Genomic DNA, 13,760 nt, shown 5'->3' with positions numbered 1-13,760 from the left:
CGATTTCTTTGGGCAGGTAAAGAGTTGCTAAAAAAAATCGATTAGGTTGCCTGGTTTAAAGTCGTTCTTCCTAAATCTAAAGGAGGCCTTAGGGTGGGGGGTCTTAGGGACATTAATATGGCGTTCCTGACTAAATGGAAATGGAGGATTCTATCGGATCAACAATGTATGTTGGCTAGTGTTGTTAGAGCTATTCATAATGTTTCTTTTCGATCCTTAGAGGAATTGAGTAGGAAATCTATTCATGACTCCTGGTCCCATATTGATTCAATTGACAAAACCTTCCTTAATCTAGGCTTGGATCTCAATAAATATTTCAGAAGAGTGGTTGGATATGGCACTGCAACGCTATTTTGGTCTCACAAGTGGTTTAGCCTTCGGCCGTTAAAAAACTTGTTCCCGAATTTGTACGTTATCGAGAGGCAAAAAACATGTCTTGTTTCTCAACGTCTCTCGTTCTTCCATCCGTCTGATATTTCCTTCACTTGGAACTAGCGAGTCAAAAACCTGTCCAATGCTATTCGCTCGGAAATTTCAAAACTTGAAGTCCTTATTAAATCTTATCGTTTCCACGTCGGAACTGATACTTGGAAATGAGTTGCTGATACAACTGGAATTTTCTCGACAAAATCCTGCAGGAAGTGGATTAGCAAAGGCAACTCCACGGTTATCTCGCCAAAAATCAGCTGATTATCATGGGTCCCTCTAAAAATTCGCTGTTTTATATGGCGGCTGTCTCTCGATAGAATTCTGGTTGTTTACTCGCTGTTGCAACGTGGTGTTCAGATTCAGGATGCTATCTGCTCTCTATGCGCTCTAGAGATATAAGACTCGTCCCATGTCTTTATTCGATGTTCGGTGGCTTCAGAAATGTGGAGTAGAGTGTCAGATTGGATCGGCGTTGATATTAGCTCATGTAGCTCGGTTACGGATCTCCTAATGTTCCCAGCTTCCTCCCCTGGTTCAAAATTGGACAAGAAAATTCTTTGGCTGATTATTTATTCCGGAGTTTGGCTTATCTGGATTAATCGGAACTCTTGGAAATTCTCAGGAAATAAAAGAATGACTGCTCAAATAACGGATGACATTATGCTGCATAGTTTCAACCGAATCATTGGCAGATCAACCCTTTTCTTGCTGTCTTTAAAATGTAATGTAATGTTTCGTTTTCTATTTCGGCCTTGTAGTCCGCTCTTCGTTTTGGTCTTTTTTTGGTGTTGTATTGGGTTTTTTTGCTAGTCACTCACTAGCTCTTTAATATGATATCATTGTTGTCGTTCAAAAAAAAAAATATTGGTAAAGAGAGATGCATGAGGGAGAAAAGTTAGCCAATGCTTATTTAATACATACCCTCCTACTAACATTAATGAGAGGGATGGCCATGGACCCAGGAATTAAATGGTTCTTAAATTAACAAAAAAAACATATTATATATTATATTATATTATATTATATATTAATATAAAGTCACCATGAATAGTGTTTTAAAATTATTTTAATTTTATTTATTTTTAACATTTAATTAGTTTATTAATATATTTTTAAGTGATTCTGTGTGTTCTTTTTCCTTTTATAACTATTAAGATACGGTATTTTATATAATTTTTAGTATTTTGTTACGACGTGCCTAAATTTTTCTCTGTATTAATACGTTATTTTCTCGAAACTGAGTTGTGAGTGGTAAAACTTAAGTAATCGAAGCACAAATTTACAGGTTATCAAACCTAACTCACATTTAGTTTTTTTACATATAGATTGAGATTAATTTTTTTCATTATTCTAATAGTATAGTGTAATACTTTACAAAGTTCTGAATATGTGCAACATGTTTGATTTTTTCTTCGTTCTGCTAAAAGTTTTGTTCAAAATCAAGCGGATCAATATAATTGATTTTTATTTGTTCTTTACCGTGATCAACCGAGCAAATGATTTTTATTTCTTTATTGTGATCAACCGAACAATTGATTTTTATTTGTTCTTTACCGTGATCAACTAAACAGATACCATACGAAACTTGGATAGCAGTATGTAGCATCTTTTTTATAATATAAACTATAGTGAGTATGAATACTATACCGGTACCTTGACAAACCGAACTTATACCGTCTGTTCTTTACCATGACAAATTGAACTAATACTGTGCGAACAACTTCGATGGTAGTATAGAGTTTTTTTTAATATCGTAAACTATAGCGAGTATTTGTACCACGTCAATTCCAATCGAACAACATCCGTACCATCGGAATGAATTCTTATATTCATTTCGGAAGACATTACTGATATTCGTTTTTATGGTTTTCGATTTATGTAAAATATGCGTCGATATCCTTTTGGACGTATAATGACTTTAGTTTTGGGTTTTACCTTTCGATTGCTATAACGAGTGCCATTATCATACTGATATATTGTTCAGCCGGTTTCAATTCGGTTTGGTATGATAGCACCACCCGCCGCAAAGCGCGGAAAAACATCACTAGTTCATAGTTTAATTAAAACATAGACAATACTTTTATATACTTTTTTTTTGAACGGCCGAATACTTTTATATACTAAATCATTATTTTAAATATTAAAGTTATTTTACTAATTTCGTAAAAATAACGTTAAAAGCATCATGTGGTAGGGTTGACAGCCGAAAGATAAAAGCGTACATGCACTAAGAGCCCTTTTGTCTCGATTGTTGAGTGTTATGTGCCTTACGGTCCAAGGTTTGATGCAAAACTACCATCGAACTAGGAGTCTCACTGGAAGCAGCTTCTCTATTCCCAAGGCGTAGGCAATGTATAAGGAGGGGTTGTCAGGGCTACCCTTAACTCCGTTTTTCGTAGTGTAAAAATATCTTTCAACTCTGTGTACGCAGTGTAAAATTTTTATCTTTTTATACAAAGGATACCCCTAATACCAAAAAAATAGGATACCCCTAAATTTTTGGGCTATCTCCGCCACTGTCTATTCCTAAAGGATAGAGATAAGTTTGTTTACATCTTGCCTTTCTCAAATACTAACTTAGTTTTGCTATTAGTGGGATTTACCAAATATAATGACGATCAACATCATTATTTAAAAAGTAATAAGAAAACTCATCGAACTATTAGACTTTTCAATTAATGTAGTTAAGAAGTTATATAAAGTATAGTTAGTTGTGAAACATACACAATAAAATAAAAAATAAAAAATATCGTTCAATTAAACACTATAAAGTTGCATCGAGTAACAAAGGATAAAAGATATGTTGTTAGAGAAATCCAGTATTACAGTAAATATACATTAAACTCGTTCATATTTATGCACGGTTAATATCTAAACTTGGAAATATATATATTTATTTATTTATTTAAGATAAAAGCATACATTGTTGACTTTAGGGTTGGGCTATATAGAAAACCCTATCTATATAAAAAACCCTAGAAAACCCAACCTCCCGACATTTTTTTTTGGAAAAAAATAACACATGTAATATACATGTTTTTAAGACTTTTGGGCCAAAAAAATCAAAAAAGCGCCGAAGGGATAATTTAAAAAAAAAAATCAGCAATTTCTGACTTTTTTGCCTAACACATGTTAGGCACTGAAATTTGTTTATTTTTTTAAAAAAAATCCCTTCGGCGTTTTTTTGTTTTTTTGGCCCAAAACACTCTAAAACATGTATATTACATGTGTTATTTCTTTCAAAAAAAAAAAAAAATGTCGGGAGGTTAGGTAAAAATGGGTGGAGATTTGGGTTTCCAGAGTTTTCTATCTAAATGAGGGTTTTCTGTCTAGCATTGTCCGTTGACTTTATAAATCATATTTATCGATGCCTAACTCCATGTATAGGAGCTCTATAGCATCTAATTAGTGTCTAGGTACTATGAACTAACTTTGGTTTAAAATAATAATAAATAATAATAATAATAATAATAATAAAATTAAAAGTCGGAATGTTCATTTTGGAAAAATAAATAAAAACTTAATTATGAAAAAAGTTGCTCATGGTTATCAAAATGAATATTAACTTTTAAACTAATAAATTTTGGTGTTATTAGAGCTGTAAATGAACTGAACGTTCAGCGAACCGTTCGTGAACTGTTTGGCGTGAAGTTCGTTTATGTTCGTTTTTTAATAAATGACCGAACACGAACAAGAATTTCGTTCATTAAGTTAATTGAACGAACATGAACAGAGGTTGCATTCACTCGTTTATGTTTGTAAACGTTCGTTAATGTGTTCATTTAAATGTTTTATATGTTGTATTTTTGTTTTATTGTTTTTTATTTTTGAAAATTTGAAATCCTAATAATATTATATGCCTCCCCCAAACGTTCGGTAATGTGTTAATTATATTTCAGTTTGTGTTAAAATGTGACAAACTTCTTAATTTTGTGTTAATTATGTTTCTGATAATTATGTCAATTGTGTTCGGATAATTACGTTAAGTGCTTATTTATTTTTAGGTGGATTCTTCGTAATGTTTGTAATGAAAAATGAAGATTTTATTCTAAAATGCATATATATGTTCGCGTGCATTTGTTTGTGTTCATTTATGTGTATGAACATTTGTTTGAGTTTATTGCGTTTGGTAAGTGTCTGTGAACAGTTCATGAACATGTTCATTTCCTTAAATGAACGAACATGAACAAGAAATCTTGTTCGATGAGCGTTCATGAACAATTCATGAACATGCTCATTCCTTAACGAACAAACATGAACAAAATCTCATTCATGTTCGTTCGATTCGTTTACAACCCTAGGTATCATCTTAGGATTTATCAAATGAGTTATTCATTCAGTGTCTCATTTGAATTTATGAACTAAACCAATAAGATATCATACATTCATCCCATTTAGTGATACTAAACCAATGATCTCTAGATCAAGTGGTGGAAGACTTGCATTTCTCCTGAGAGATGCAGGTTCGACTCCCACTTGGTGCAGAGTGAGGCACTGGTGGACAATGATAGGAGACCCAGGGAAACCTGGGTTGGATCCTTGAGCCAAACGGGTTTTACCGATAATTTCACTGTCGTGCCTACGGGCGGGTGGGTTACCGGGTTTTCCCCGGAATTGGTGGTGGACTCGGGTTACTCTCGGAGTACTCTGTTTGTCCAGTGGGTGCCCCGAGAGTGCTCGGGATTGAGTTTGTTGGCCGTTCAAAAAAAAAAGTGATCCTCCGTCCGCCTTAAAAGAAAGCACTTATTTAATGATCTACTTTTTTCCCTTTTTATAATTTTTAACTATACTTCTAAATAAATAAACAAAATATATTCGTATACAAATAAAAGCCCTCCGACCAAGATCTCTAAAAAGAAAAACACCCTCGTCTAACTAATGCCTAGCTTTAAATAGACAAAGAAACTAAAAGCAAACCTAAATCCAACATGTCTAGCTTGACTGATTTTTCTATTGTTTGGGCCATAGACTGGGGGAACTTTGGCGTTTGGGACTTTGGGTGCTTTTGGATTTAGGGTATGTGTGAAATTAAAGGTGAATTTAGAAATCCTTGATTATAAGATCATATCAAGTATGAACCAAACACCACCTTACTTGATCAAGAGCGTTTGGTACTGGGTACCAGTGCCGAATCAATATCGTAGCGTAATGATCATTTTCGGTACTAGTACCCATTTTTCCTGTTTTTCGGGATTGGTACTTTCATTACCGGCATAGTTATCAAAAGCGACCTAGGCGTACGCCTAGGCGAGGCAAGGCGCGCTCACGCAAGGTCCCGGATATTCCGGCCAAATTTCGACCGGATTCTGCAAATTCCGGCCAAAATCCAGTTTGAACAGCTCAGAACATCTAAAATTGGTGTGTAACATACAAAAAGAGACCTGAAACCGGCCTGAAATAGACTAAAATGTAGTTGGAGTTGGAGGTTGTGAACGAGGGAGGAGGGAGAGGAGAAAAAGAAAATGAAAAGGGAAATGGTTAACGGGTAGAGTTTAAAATTTAAAGTACGTGAGTCCTGCATTTGTGTTTAGTTTTTGTTTTTCTGTGCTGTCAACATGACTAGTAACTGCATTGTGCGCTTTACATTTTTTACTTTTATATTTTTTTAGTTTAACTTTTTTATTGTTAAATATCTTTTCTTTTCGTTTTCTTTATTGATTCTATAAAATGAACATCGTTTTTTTTTTATTCTGATATGTTTTATATTCTCTTTTTTTACATGTTTACTACTCTCATGTTTTTAACTTTTAATTAGTTATACATTAATCTTGTTTTGTCATAGATAAGAATTATTCGTTAGAAACTATTGTTTATACAACCTAAAACATGTTTAAACCCTTATAAATGTTACACAATAGCTTTTGTTTATTTTATTTGAAGAATACTATTATTTTTCTAATACATAACTTATTTTTATTTTTTTTATTTAAGTATGCTTTTTTTTTCTCAGGTCCTCGCTTTTTGCGCTTTGCGCCTAGGCATAACTATGATTACCAGTACCGGTTCGGTGCCGATCCATCAAACTAATGACTCAGGTTTAACTATCATCAAAGACCTTGAACATGAATATAACATTAATCAAGGGTCAATTCAAAACCAGTGTTGCCAAAATGCTTGATTTTATCTACATAATTATTTCAGTTTTACAAGATAGCATTTTTGTTCAAGCACACTAACAATCATGAAAGCACTTGACTTTCTTGCATTTTTACAATCTTAAACCAATCTTGAAATTCAACATTTTGCTTTTGGAACTTGATTCATCTACCCTACGTTAGAACGACGACGACACACGCATCCTTAATTCTAGTTCTACACCACCTAATACCGACAAAGAGGTTAATGAAAGAATCGCCTACGGCAACGGGATGATCCATGCTCTTCATACTCGGCTTTCGTGACGCACATCGCGTCAAAATCAGGGCTAGATGCCAATAACGACCCCCCTCGCCAAACACCTAATATGGGGCTGCATACACACGATAAACATTTCCAGTAAGTTACTAAGAGTGGAGAAATAACCAAGAATAAAACTTGCAGAAAATGATATTATTACTCTTCTTGAGTTGTTATTTTCACTTGGTACACATCTGGAACAAGGGGGCGCAGATCGTTTTCTCTGTAATCAAAATAATCAAATCAAATTCGGTCCCTAGGGAACGTGAGAATGAAGATTTACACACGGAAATGAAGCTTACAATCTTTTGGCAAAACCGGGAAATAATGTGCTTCCACCTGTCAATATGATACTGCAAAACAAGTTCGAAATAAGATGTGAAATTAAGTGGGACCCACAAAATGGAAAAAAAAATATATATGTCGGTTACCTTTCATACAGAACAGGATGAAGATGAGGATGGCAAGAATTAACAGCTCGAACTATACATTCCGCCAGTCCAGCTTGGTTCATTCCTGAATAATACGCACAATTCAATAAAAAAAAACTTAAAAGAAAATACCCTAAATAAGATTTAACTGCCATTTTTGCCCGTCGTTTGTCCAATTATGCCAGTCCAAACCAAATTTCAAATTTGTAGTATTTCCGTCCCTAACATTCTTGAAACATGCTTGTTCCGTCCGAAAAATATAACGCCTGTTAAAACCTGCTGTTTAATGAAGGGTAGTAACGTCATTTTCCTTCTTTCCCCTTTTTTTTCTTAAAAGGGGTGGGATTTTAATAGGGTTTAAAAAAAAGAGAAAATAAAAGAAAAATGTAAAATGACGTTTTTACCCTTCACTAAACAACAGGTTTTAACAGACATTAGTTTTTTTGGACGGAACTGGCATGTTTCAAGAATGTCAGGAACAGAACTGGTACAAATTTGAAAGAGTTAATTACTGTTTTCGTCCCTGTGGTTTGTCAAAAATCACTATTTCAGTCCATTAGTTTAAAAATTGCGATTTCAGTCCCTGTGGTTTTATTTTCGTAACCATTTCAGTCCACCTAGTAACCATTTCAGTCCCTGTACTAACAGAATAAATGGATTGAAATGGTTATGAAAGTGAAACCACATGGACTGAAACGGTTACGAAAGTGAAACCACAGGGACTGAAATCGCAATTTTTAAACTAATGGACTGAAATAGTGATTTTTGACAAACCACAGGGACGAAAACAGTAATTAACTCAATTTGAAATTTGGCTTGGACTGGCATAATTGGACAAACCAAAGGGACGAAAATGGCAGTAAACTGTCTGCACCGTTAAATAAAACATATCAAACTGACATACCCAAATCAGCTGGACGAAATATCATCTCGGGGACAAGAAACCGCTCGTTGCTCAAGCTGAATTCCTGTTGTTCATCAAGTGAATTGCTAATAAGTAGCTTCTTTGATAAAGAGCTAATCTTTATATGAAAAGTAAGAAATTTAGAATACATTTTTTGTAAGATCAACTTTACTCCTTTCCGATGGTTTGTTTTTGGCTTCGGTTTGATCAGCCTCGTCGGTTTCTTCAGACTGTGGAAGTTCACCATCTTCGGATAAAGTAAGATATTTCTGTGCTTCGATGGGGTCTTTTACGTATCCCCTTGTGTGTGTGATGCCATCTGGAAGCACATATGTGCACCTAAAGTGATTGTCGTTTCCACGCCTCCTGTAATTCGTATTACAAACATAAACGTTAAACAACGTTTTCTCTGATTGCGAAAATTGTCGAAAATATGGGACCAAATTATTACTAAAAGCATAAAAATTGGAAGAGTTTACATTGCGTTTGCACTTGGAAGTAATAAGTATAAACCCTAACTTAACCGTATCCTGTTTAATCCCAAGTTAACAAGCATCATATGACAATGCATAAACCCTAGCTTAACCGTATCCCGTTTAACCCCAAATTAACAAGCATCATATGAAAACGCATAAACTCTAGCTTAACCGTATCCTGTTTAACTCAAATTGACAAGCATCTAAGCATAAACCCCAGCTAAACCGTATCCCGTTTAACTCAGATTAACAAGCATGTAAGCATAAACCCTAGCTTAACCGTATCCGGTATCCCGTTTAACTCAAATTAACAAGCATCTAAGCATAAACCCTAGCTTAACCGTATCCTGTTTAACTCAAATTAACAAGCATCTAAGCATAAACCCTAACTTAACCGTATCCCATTTAACCCCAATTTAACAAGCTTATCTGTATCCAGTTTAACCCCAAATTAACAAGCATTATATGAAATGCATAAACCGTAGCTTCGCCGTATCCTGTTTAATCCCAAAACCAACCAGCATTATATATATATATATATATATATATATATATATATATATATATAGGGCCATATATATATATATATATATATATATATATATATATATATATATATATAAAATGCATAAACCCTAGCTTAACTATATCCCGTTAAACCCCAAATTAATGCATGAACCCTAGCTTAACCGCATCCAGTTTAACTCCAAATTAACAAGCATCATATGAAAATGCATAAACCCTAGCTTAACCGTACCCATTTAACCCAAATTAACAAGCATCATATCATGCGAAAATGCATAAACCCTAGCTTATCTCTATCCAGTTTAACCCCACTTTAACAAGTATCATATGAAAAATCAGAAACCGTAGCTTAACCGTATCCCGTTTAACCCCAAATCAATAAGCATCATATGAAAATGCATAAACCCTAACCTAACTGTATCCTGTTTAAGCCCCAATCAACCCGCATCATATAAAAACGTCTAAATCCTAGCTTAGCTGTATCCTGTGTAATCCCAAACCCTACCTTAACCGTATCCCATGCAACCTGCAAACCAACCAGCATTACACAAAAAAAACGCATAAACCCTAGCATAACCGTATCCCATTCAACCCGAAACCAACCAGAATCACAGAAAAAACACACAAACCCTAACACAACCACAATCACAAACCAAACCAAACAAAACCAAACCTCTTAGTCTCACTTAATTCTAGTAGTAAAGAAGCCTAAAACATGTCTAAAACCCTAGCAACATTATTTTTATACTAAACGACTCAAGGCTCACCCTTTGCGCCTTGAGTGCGCCTTGTGCCTTTAACAACTATGATAAAAACGCATAAAACCTAGCTTAACCGGCATCCCGTTTAAACCCAAATCACCCAGCATTACACAAAAACGTATAAACCCTAGCTTAACTATATCCTTTATATTATAGATTTTCATTAAAACAGAAACGATTACAGACTAATGGCAGGTAGACAGGCAACAAGCTGCGCCGCTACCCCTTCTGAATAGCAAACCCTACCCCGCTAAACACAAAATTCTGCCCCTTAACATGCGCAGTGTTACTGCTTACCACCTGCTTGAGGAACTGCACCGCGTCAGGGGCGAGAGCGCCAACAAATCAATCCATTATATGAAAATGTATAAACCCTAGTAACAGCATAAACTCAAAAACAAATCAATCCACTCACTCACTCACTCACCTAGCAATCTGCAAATCACGAGCCACATCGCTCGAAACGAAGCACAACTTCTCCTTGACATCATCAATCAAAAACGTCTCATCCATAACATTAACCGATCTATAACTAACTAACTCCTTCAAATAATTCGTCAACGCTTTCCCGCCCAGATCCATCCTCTTCACACCATAATTCACCGTAAAGTTCTGAAACACCGGAGCCGCGTGAGTAAAACTAAACCCTACGTCCACAATTAAACTACACTGCGCCTTCGATACGACGTCGTACGGCCGCCTACTCGCTTCGTATAAATGAACCAGCGACGGCGAGTCGGATACGAACAGAGATCTGAAATTAAACTCTTCGAATATTATTTCGTCTGTGGCGCGTTGGATCGACGCGAGGTTGAATAAGGGTTCGGTTAGGAGTAAGGAGGATGAGGAAGGGGTGATGTGGAGGAGGGAGGAGAAGATGTGGGACCAGATGGAGGATTGGAGGTCGGGGTTGATGAGGTAGCCGCGGTCGAAGGGGCGGCGGAGGACGGCGGAGGTGAGGTCTTCCGATGGGGAGAGGAGTTGGTCTGCTATTAGGAATTTTTTGGAGGAGAGAGGACGGGCGGTGCAGTTTGGGACGATGGTGGTTGGGTCGCGTTCGCCGGCGAAGCCGGCTTTGATTTGGCCGGCGCCGTTGTCGAGAACCACCACCACGTTGGAAGACATTTGTTTTTCCGGTGAGGGGTGGTGAAGGTGTGAAACGATAGTACCTTCTATGAAAAGAGGAGGGCACGTGTTTTGCACGTGAAAATTGAGAAGATACTGAACTTTCGGCAAACAGTCCATGAACCGTTTGATGGAAAGTTTATTTATTCGTTTATGTTTGTGAACGTTTCGTAACGTGTATTTATTGTGTCCATGAATGTTTGTTTATGTTAATGAACGTTTGTTTGTGTTTGTTTGTATTCGTTTGTTTTGATGAACGATTGTTTGTTTTCGTTTATGTTCATGAACGCTCGATTGTGTTTGGTACCTAAAATTAACAAACGAACACGTTCATTTGTCTTTAAGTAGTTTTAGATTAGTTTTCTTAATAAATGAACACGAACATAAAATCTCGCTCGGTAAGTGTACATGAACACATTATTTCTTTAACAATCATTTGCAGCCCTAAAATTCATACTTCGTTTAAGTTGTAACTTGTAATGGTTTAAGTAAGTGAAAAAGATTTTGTTACGGTATGTAGAGAGGTTTAACAACTAAAAAAGGGCACGTGTTTTGCACATGAAAACCGAGAACACAAAATTCATACTTCGTTTAAGTTGTGACTTGTAATGGTTTAGGTAAGTGAAAAAGTTTTTGTTACGATATCTAAAAAGGTCTAGTGGAGCAGGACAAGGTGGATCGTGATTATCGTCTTCGTCTAGTCAGATAGTATAGTAGGCATGGATGGGATTAAATGCACCATTCTAGACATCATTGTCTTTGTCTTGAACTTAAGAGTTGTATAAGTGATGCAACTAATAGATATTACTTGTATATCAGTATCTCGTGGATAAATCTTGGCCATTTACGAGGCATGGTGAAACATTAATATGAGTCTTTAACTTAGTGTTTTTTTTTCACAATTAAACTAAATGGTCACTAAATAAAGAAGTTTTATATCAAAATTTATGAACTTTTAACTATGCTTTCATGTAGATGTGCACAAATACAATACAAATAGTCCCAACAATAATTCTAACCAAACTCTTCGTCAAGGGCGTAGCTTAAGAGGGGCCGGGAGGGGCGCCCGACCCCCCGAACTTTTCGCTCAGTAGTGTTATATATGTAGTTTTTGTATAGAAATTTTTGGGTATATACGTTTTCGACCCCCCGGTTCTATAGAATTTTTTTGGTATATACGTTTTCGACCCCCCCTTTTTCATGGTCAAGCTTTGCCACTGCTCTTCGTCCATTATGGACAAAAATAGAAAATCATGGCACAAACTCCAATGAAAGGGGATTTGATTCTTCAAGTTATGGCCTGACATTTTACTTATATCTTTACTTACTTGTTTGTTCATATGGGTTTGTATAATATCCGAAGAAAAAATTAACAATTGGGGCTGTAAGCCTACAATGTGTGTGTATACATGTCATTGGTTGCTATTATACAACATATACATCACCTATATGGCTATTTGTACGTATAACATCAAATTTTTCTTTAGCGACAAGCCCTTTGAAAGATATTAGATAATGACATTGTACACCCATATTCGATCGTACAATATAAAGTCAATAGGGGTTGATTAGCAACACAAGTTTGATTTTCCCTAATCTCAACTCCTTAAATAAACTTGTTGTGTTAAAAAAAATAGAATCAACTATTTGTACTAGGCATAAACATAAATGAAATTTAATTATAGGTAGTAGCAATCATGTCACATTATTAAAAAAAAAGCAGATTTAGGCAAAAAAATAAACTGTAATGAATTCATTTTAATAACCTCAAATTAGACAACCAGATTAACATGAGTCTACTCAAACTAGACAACATGTTAAAATGATCAACTATTATTATAGTTGCTAACTTAAAAAGGGTCTAAATGGTTTAATGATAAACTTGCTAACTTAAAAAGGGTCCAAATGGTTTAATGGTTTATGATTGTTCATATTGTTGTAATGTGATTGACTGTATACAAACAACAACAACAACAACAACAACAACAACAACAACAAGTTGCTAGAGCTGTTGTTTTTGAGTCCCCATTGGAGATAATCTTCAAATCATTATTCTCTATTTAAGAACACGAGTCGTGTTAGCAACGTGCAGCGCAAACAGTTTAACGATCTTGATATGCTTATGATACAGTCAACTTTTCATTTGTTTGTACTATAGGTCATCTGTTTGTGGAAGGAAGGCTTACTTCTTGTAGTTATTGTCTTCTTACTATCTCAAAAGAGTTACAAACCGCCGTTAACGAGTAAGGTTTATCTCCATTTTCTGATTCATTTTTATTTATTTGTTTGTTTCAGAGATGAGGGTGTTCACTGGGGTATACAAAATGGGTTATATATATCAACAAGTACAATTGTGTACTTTAAGCACAATAACAAGGAATCTTTAAAAAAATACACTAGAGAAAGTTGCACAAGATAATAAGCGAGCTAAGAAGTTACGACGTTACATTGTGGTTGAAACGGTGTACATAGTATTCCTTAGGGTCATCAATTTTTTTCTTGACAATTAAGTATATACCCGTTAGGGAAAACTCGTAGGGCCCACTAGTACGGTGCTAATATAAGTTTTGATGAAATGTTCAGATGAGTCAATGAGCTATGTTGCACGACCTGTATGACGTGGTTTTGTTAATTACAAGCTGTTACATTTGTAGGTACTGAAGGAACACTCGGTTTTTGTGGCGCCTTCTAGAAGATCAACGCTTGATAAATG

At 35.5% G+C, this 13,760-nt stretch overlaps 1 protein-coding gene across 1 annotated transcript; it reads right to left on the bottom strand.

The window, feature by feature from the left end:
* Positions 1–6,481: 6,481 nt before the first annotated feature.
* Positions 6,482–11,110, bottom strand: LOC110886724 (actin-related protein 6). Its single transcript, XM_022134560.2, has 7 exons — positions 10,350–11,110; positions 8,310–8,526; positions 8,161–8,224; positions 7,257–7,341; positions 7,128–7,178; positions 6,986–7,048; positions 6,482–6,898 (listed from the first exon to the last, which is right to left on the bottom strand). Exons 1-7 carry the CDS (start codon positions 11,045–11,047, stop codon positions 6,769–6,771), a joined length of 1,308 nt encoding a protein of 435 aa, XP_021990252.1. The 5' UTR covers positions 11,048–11,110; the 3' UTR covers positions 6,482–6,768.
* Positions 11,111–13,760: the final 2,650 nt, after the last annotated feature.

This window comes from Helianthus annuus, chromosome 10 (assembly GCF_002127325.2).
Source record: "Helianthus annuus cultivar XRQ/B chromosome 10, HanXRQr2.0-SUNRISE, whole genome shotgun sequence".
NCBI classification, from domain to species: Eukaryota; Viridiplantae; Streptophyta; class Magnoliopsida; order Asterales; family Asteraceae; genus Helianthus; species Helianthus annuus.
The sequence above is the reverse complement of the archived record's forward strand: the minus strand, read 5'-3'. Positions and strand labels throughout refer to the sequence as shown.

What these genes read in the sequence shown, in the direction of transcription:
- LOC110886724 (XM_022134560.2), bottom strand. Translation starts at nt 11,047, where the DNA reads ATGTCTTCCAACGTGGTGGTGGTTCTCGACAACGGCGCCGGCCAAATC. An exon ending in ATTTCGTCCAGCTGATTTGG is followed by an intron (nt 7,342 to 8,160) that starts GTATGTCAGTTT and finishes CGTATTATTCAG; the next exon opens with GAATGAACCAAGCTGGACTG. An exon ending in AAAATAACAACTCAAGAAGA is followed by an intron (nt 6,899 to 6,985) that starts GTAATAATATCA and finishes GTGTGTATGCAG; the next exon opens with CCCCATATTAGGTGTTTGGC.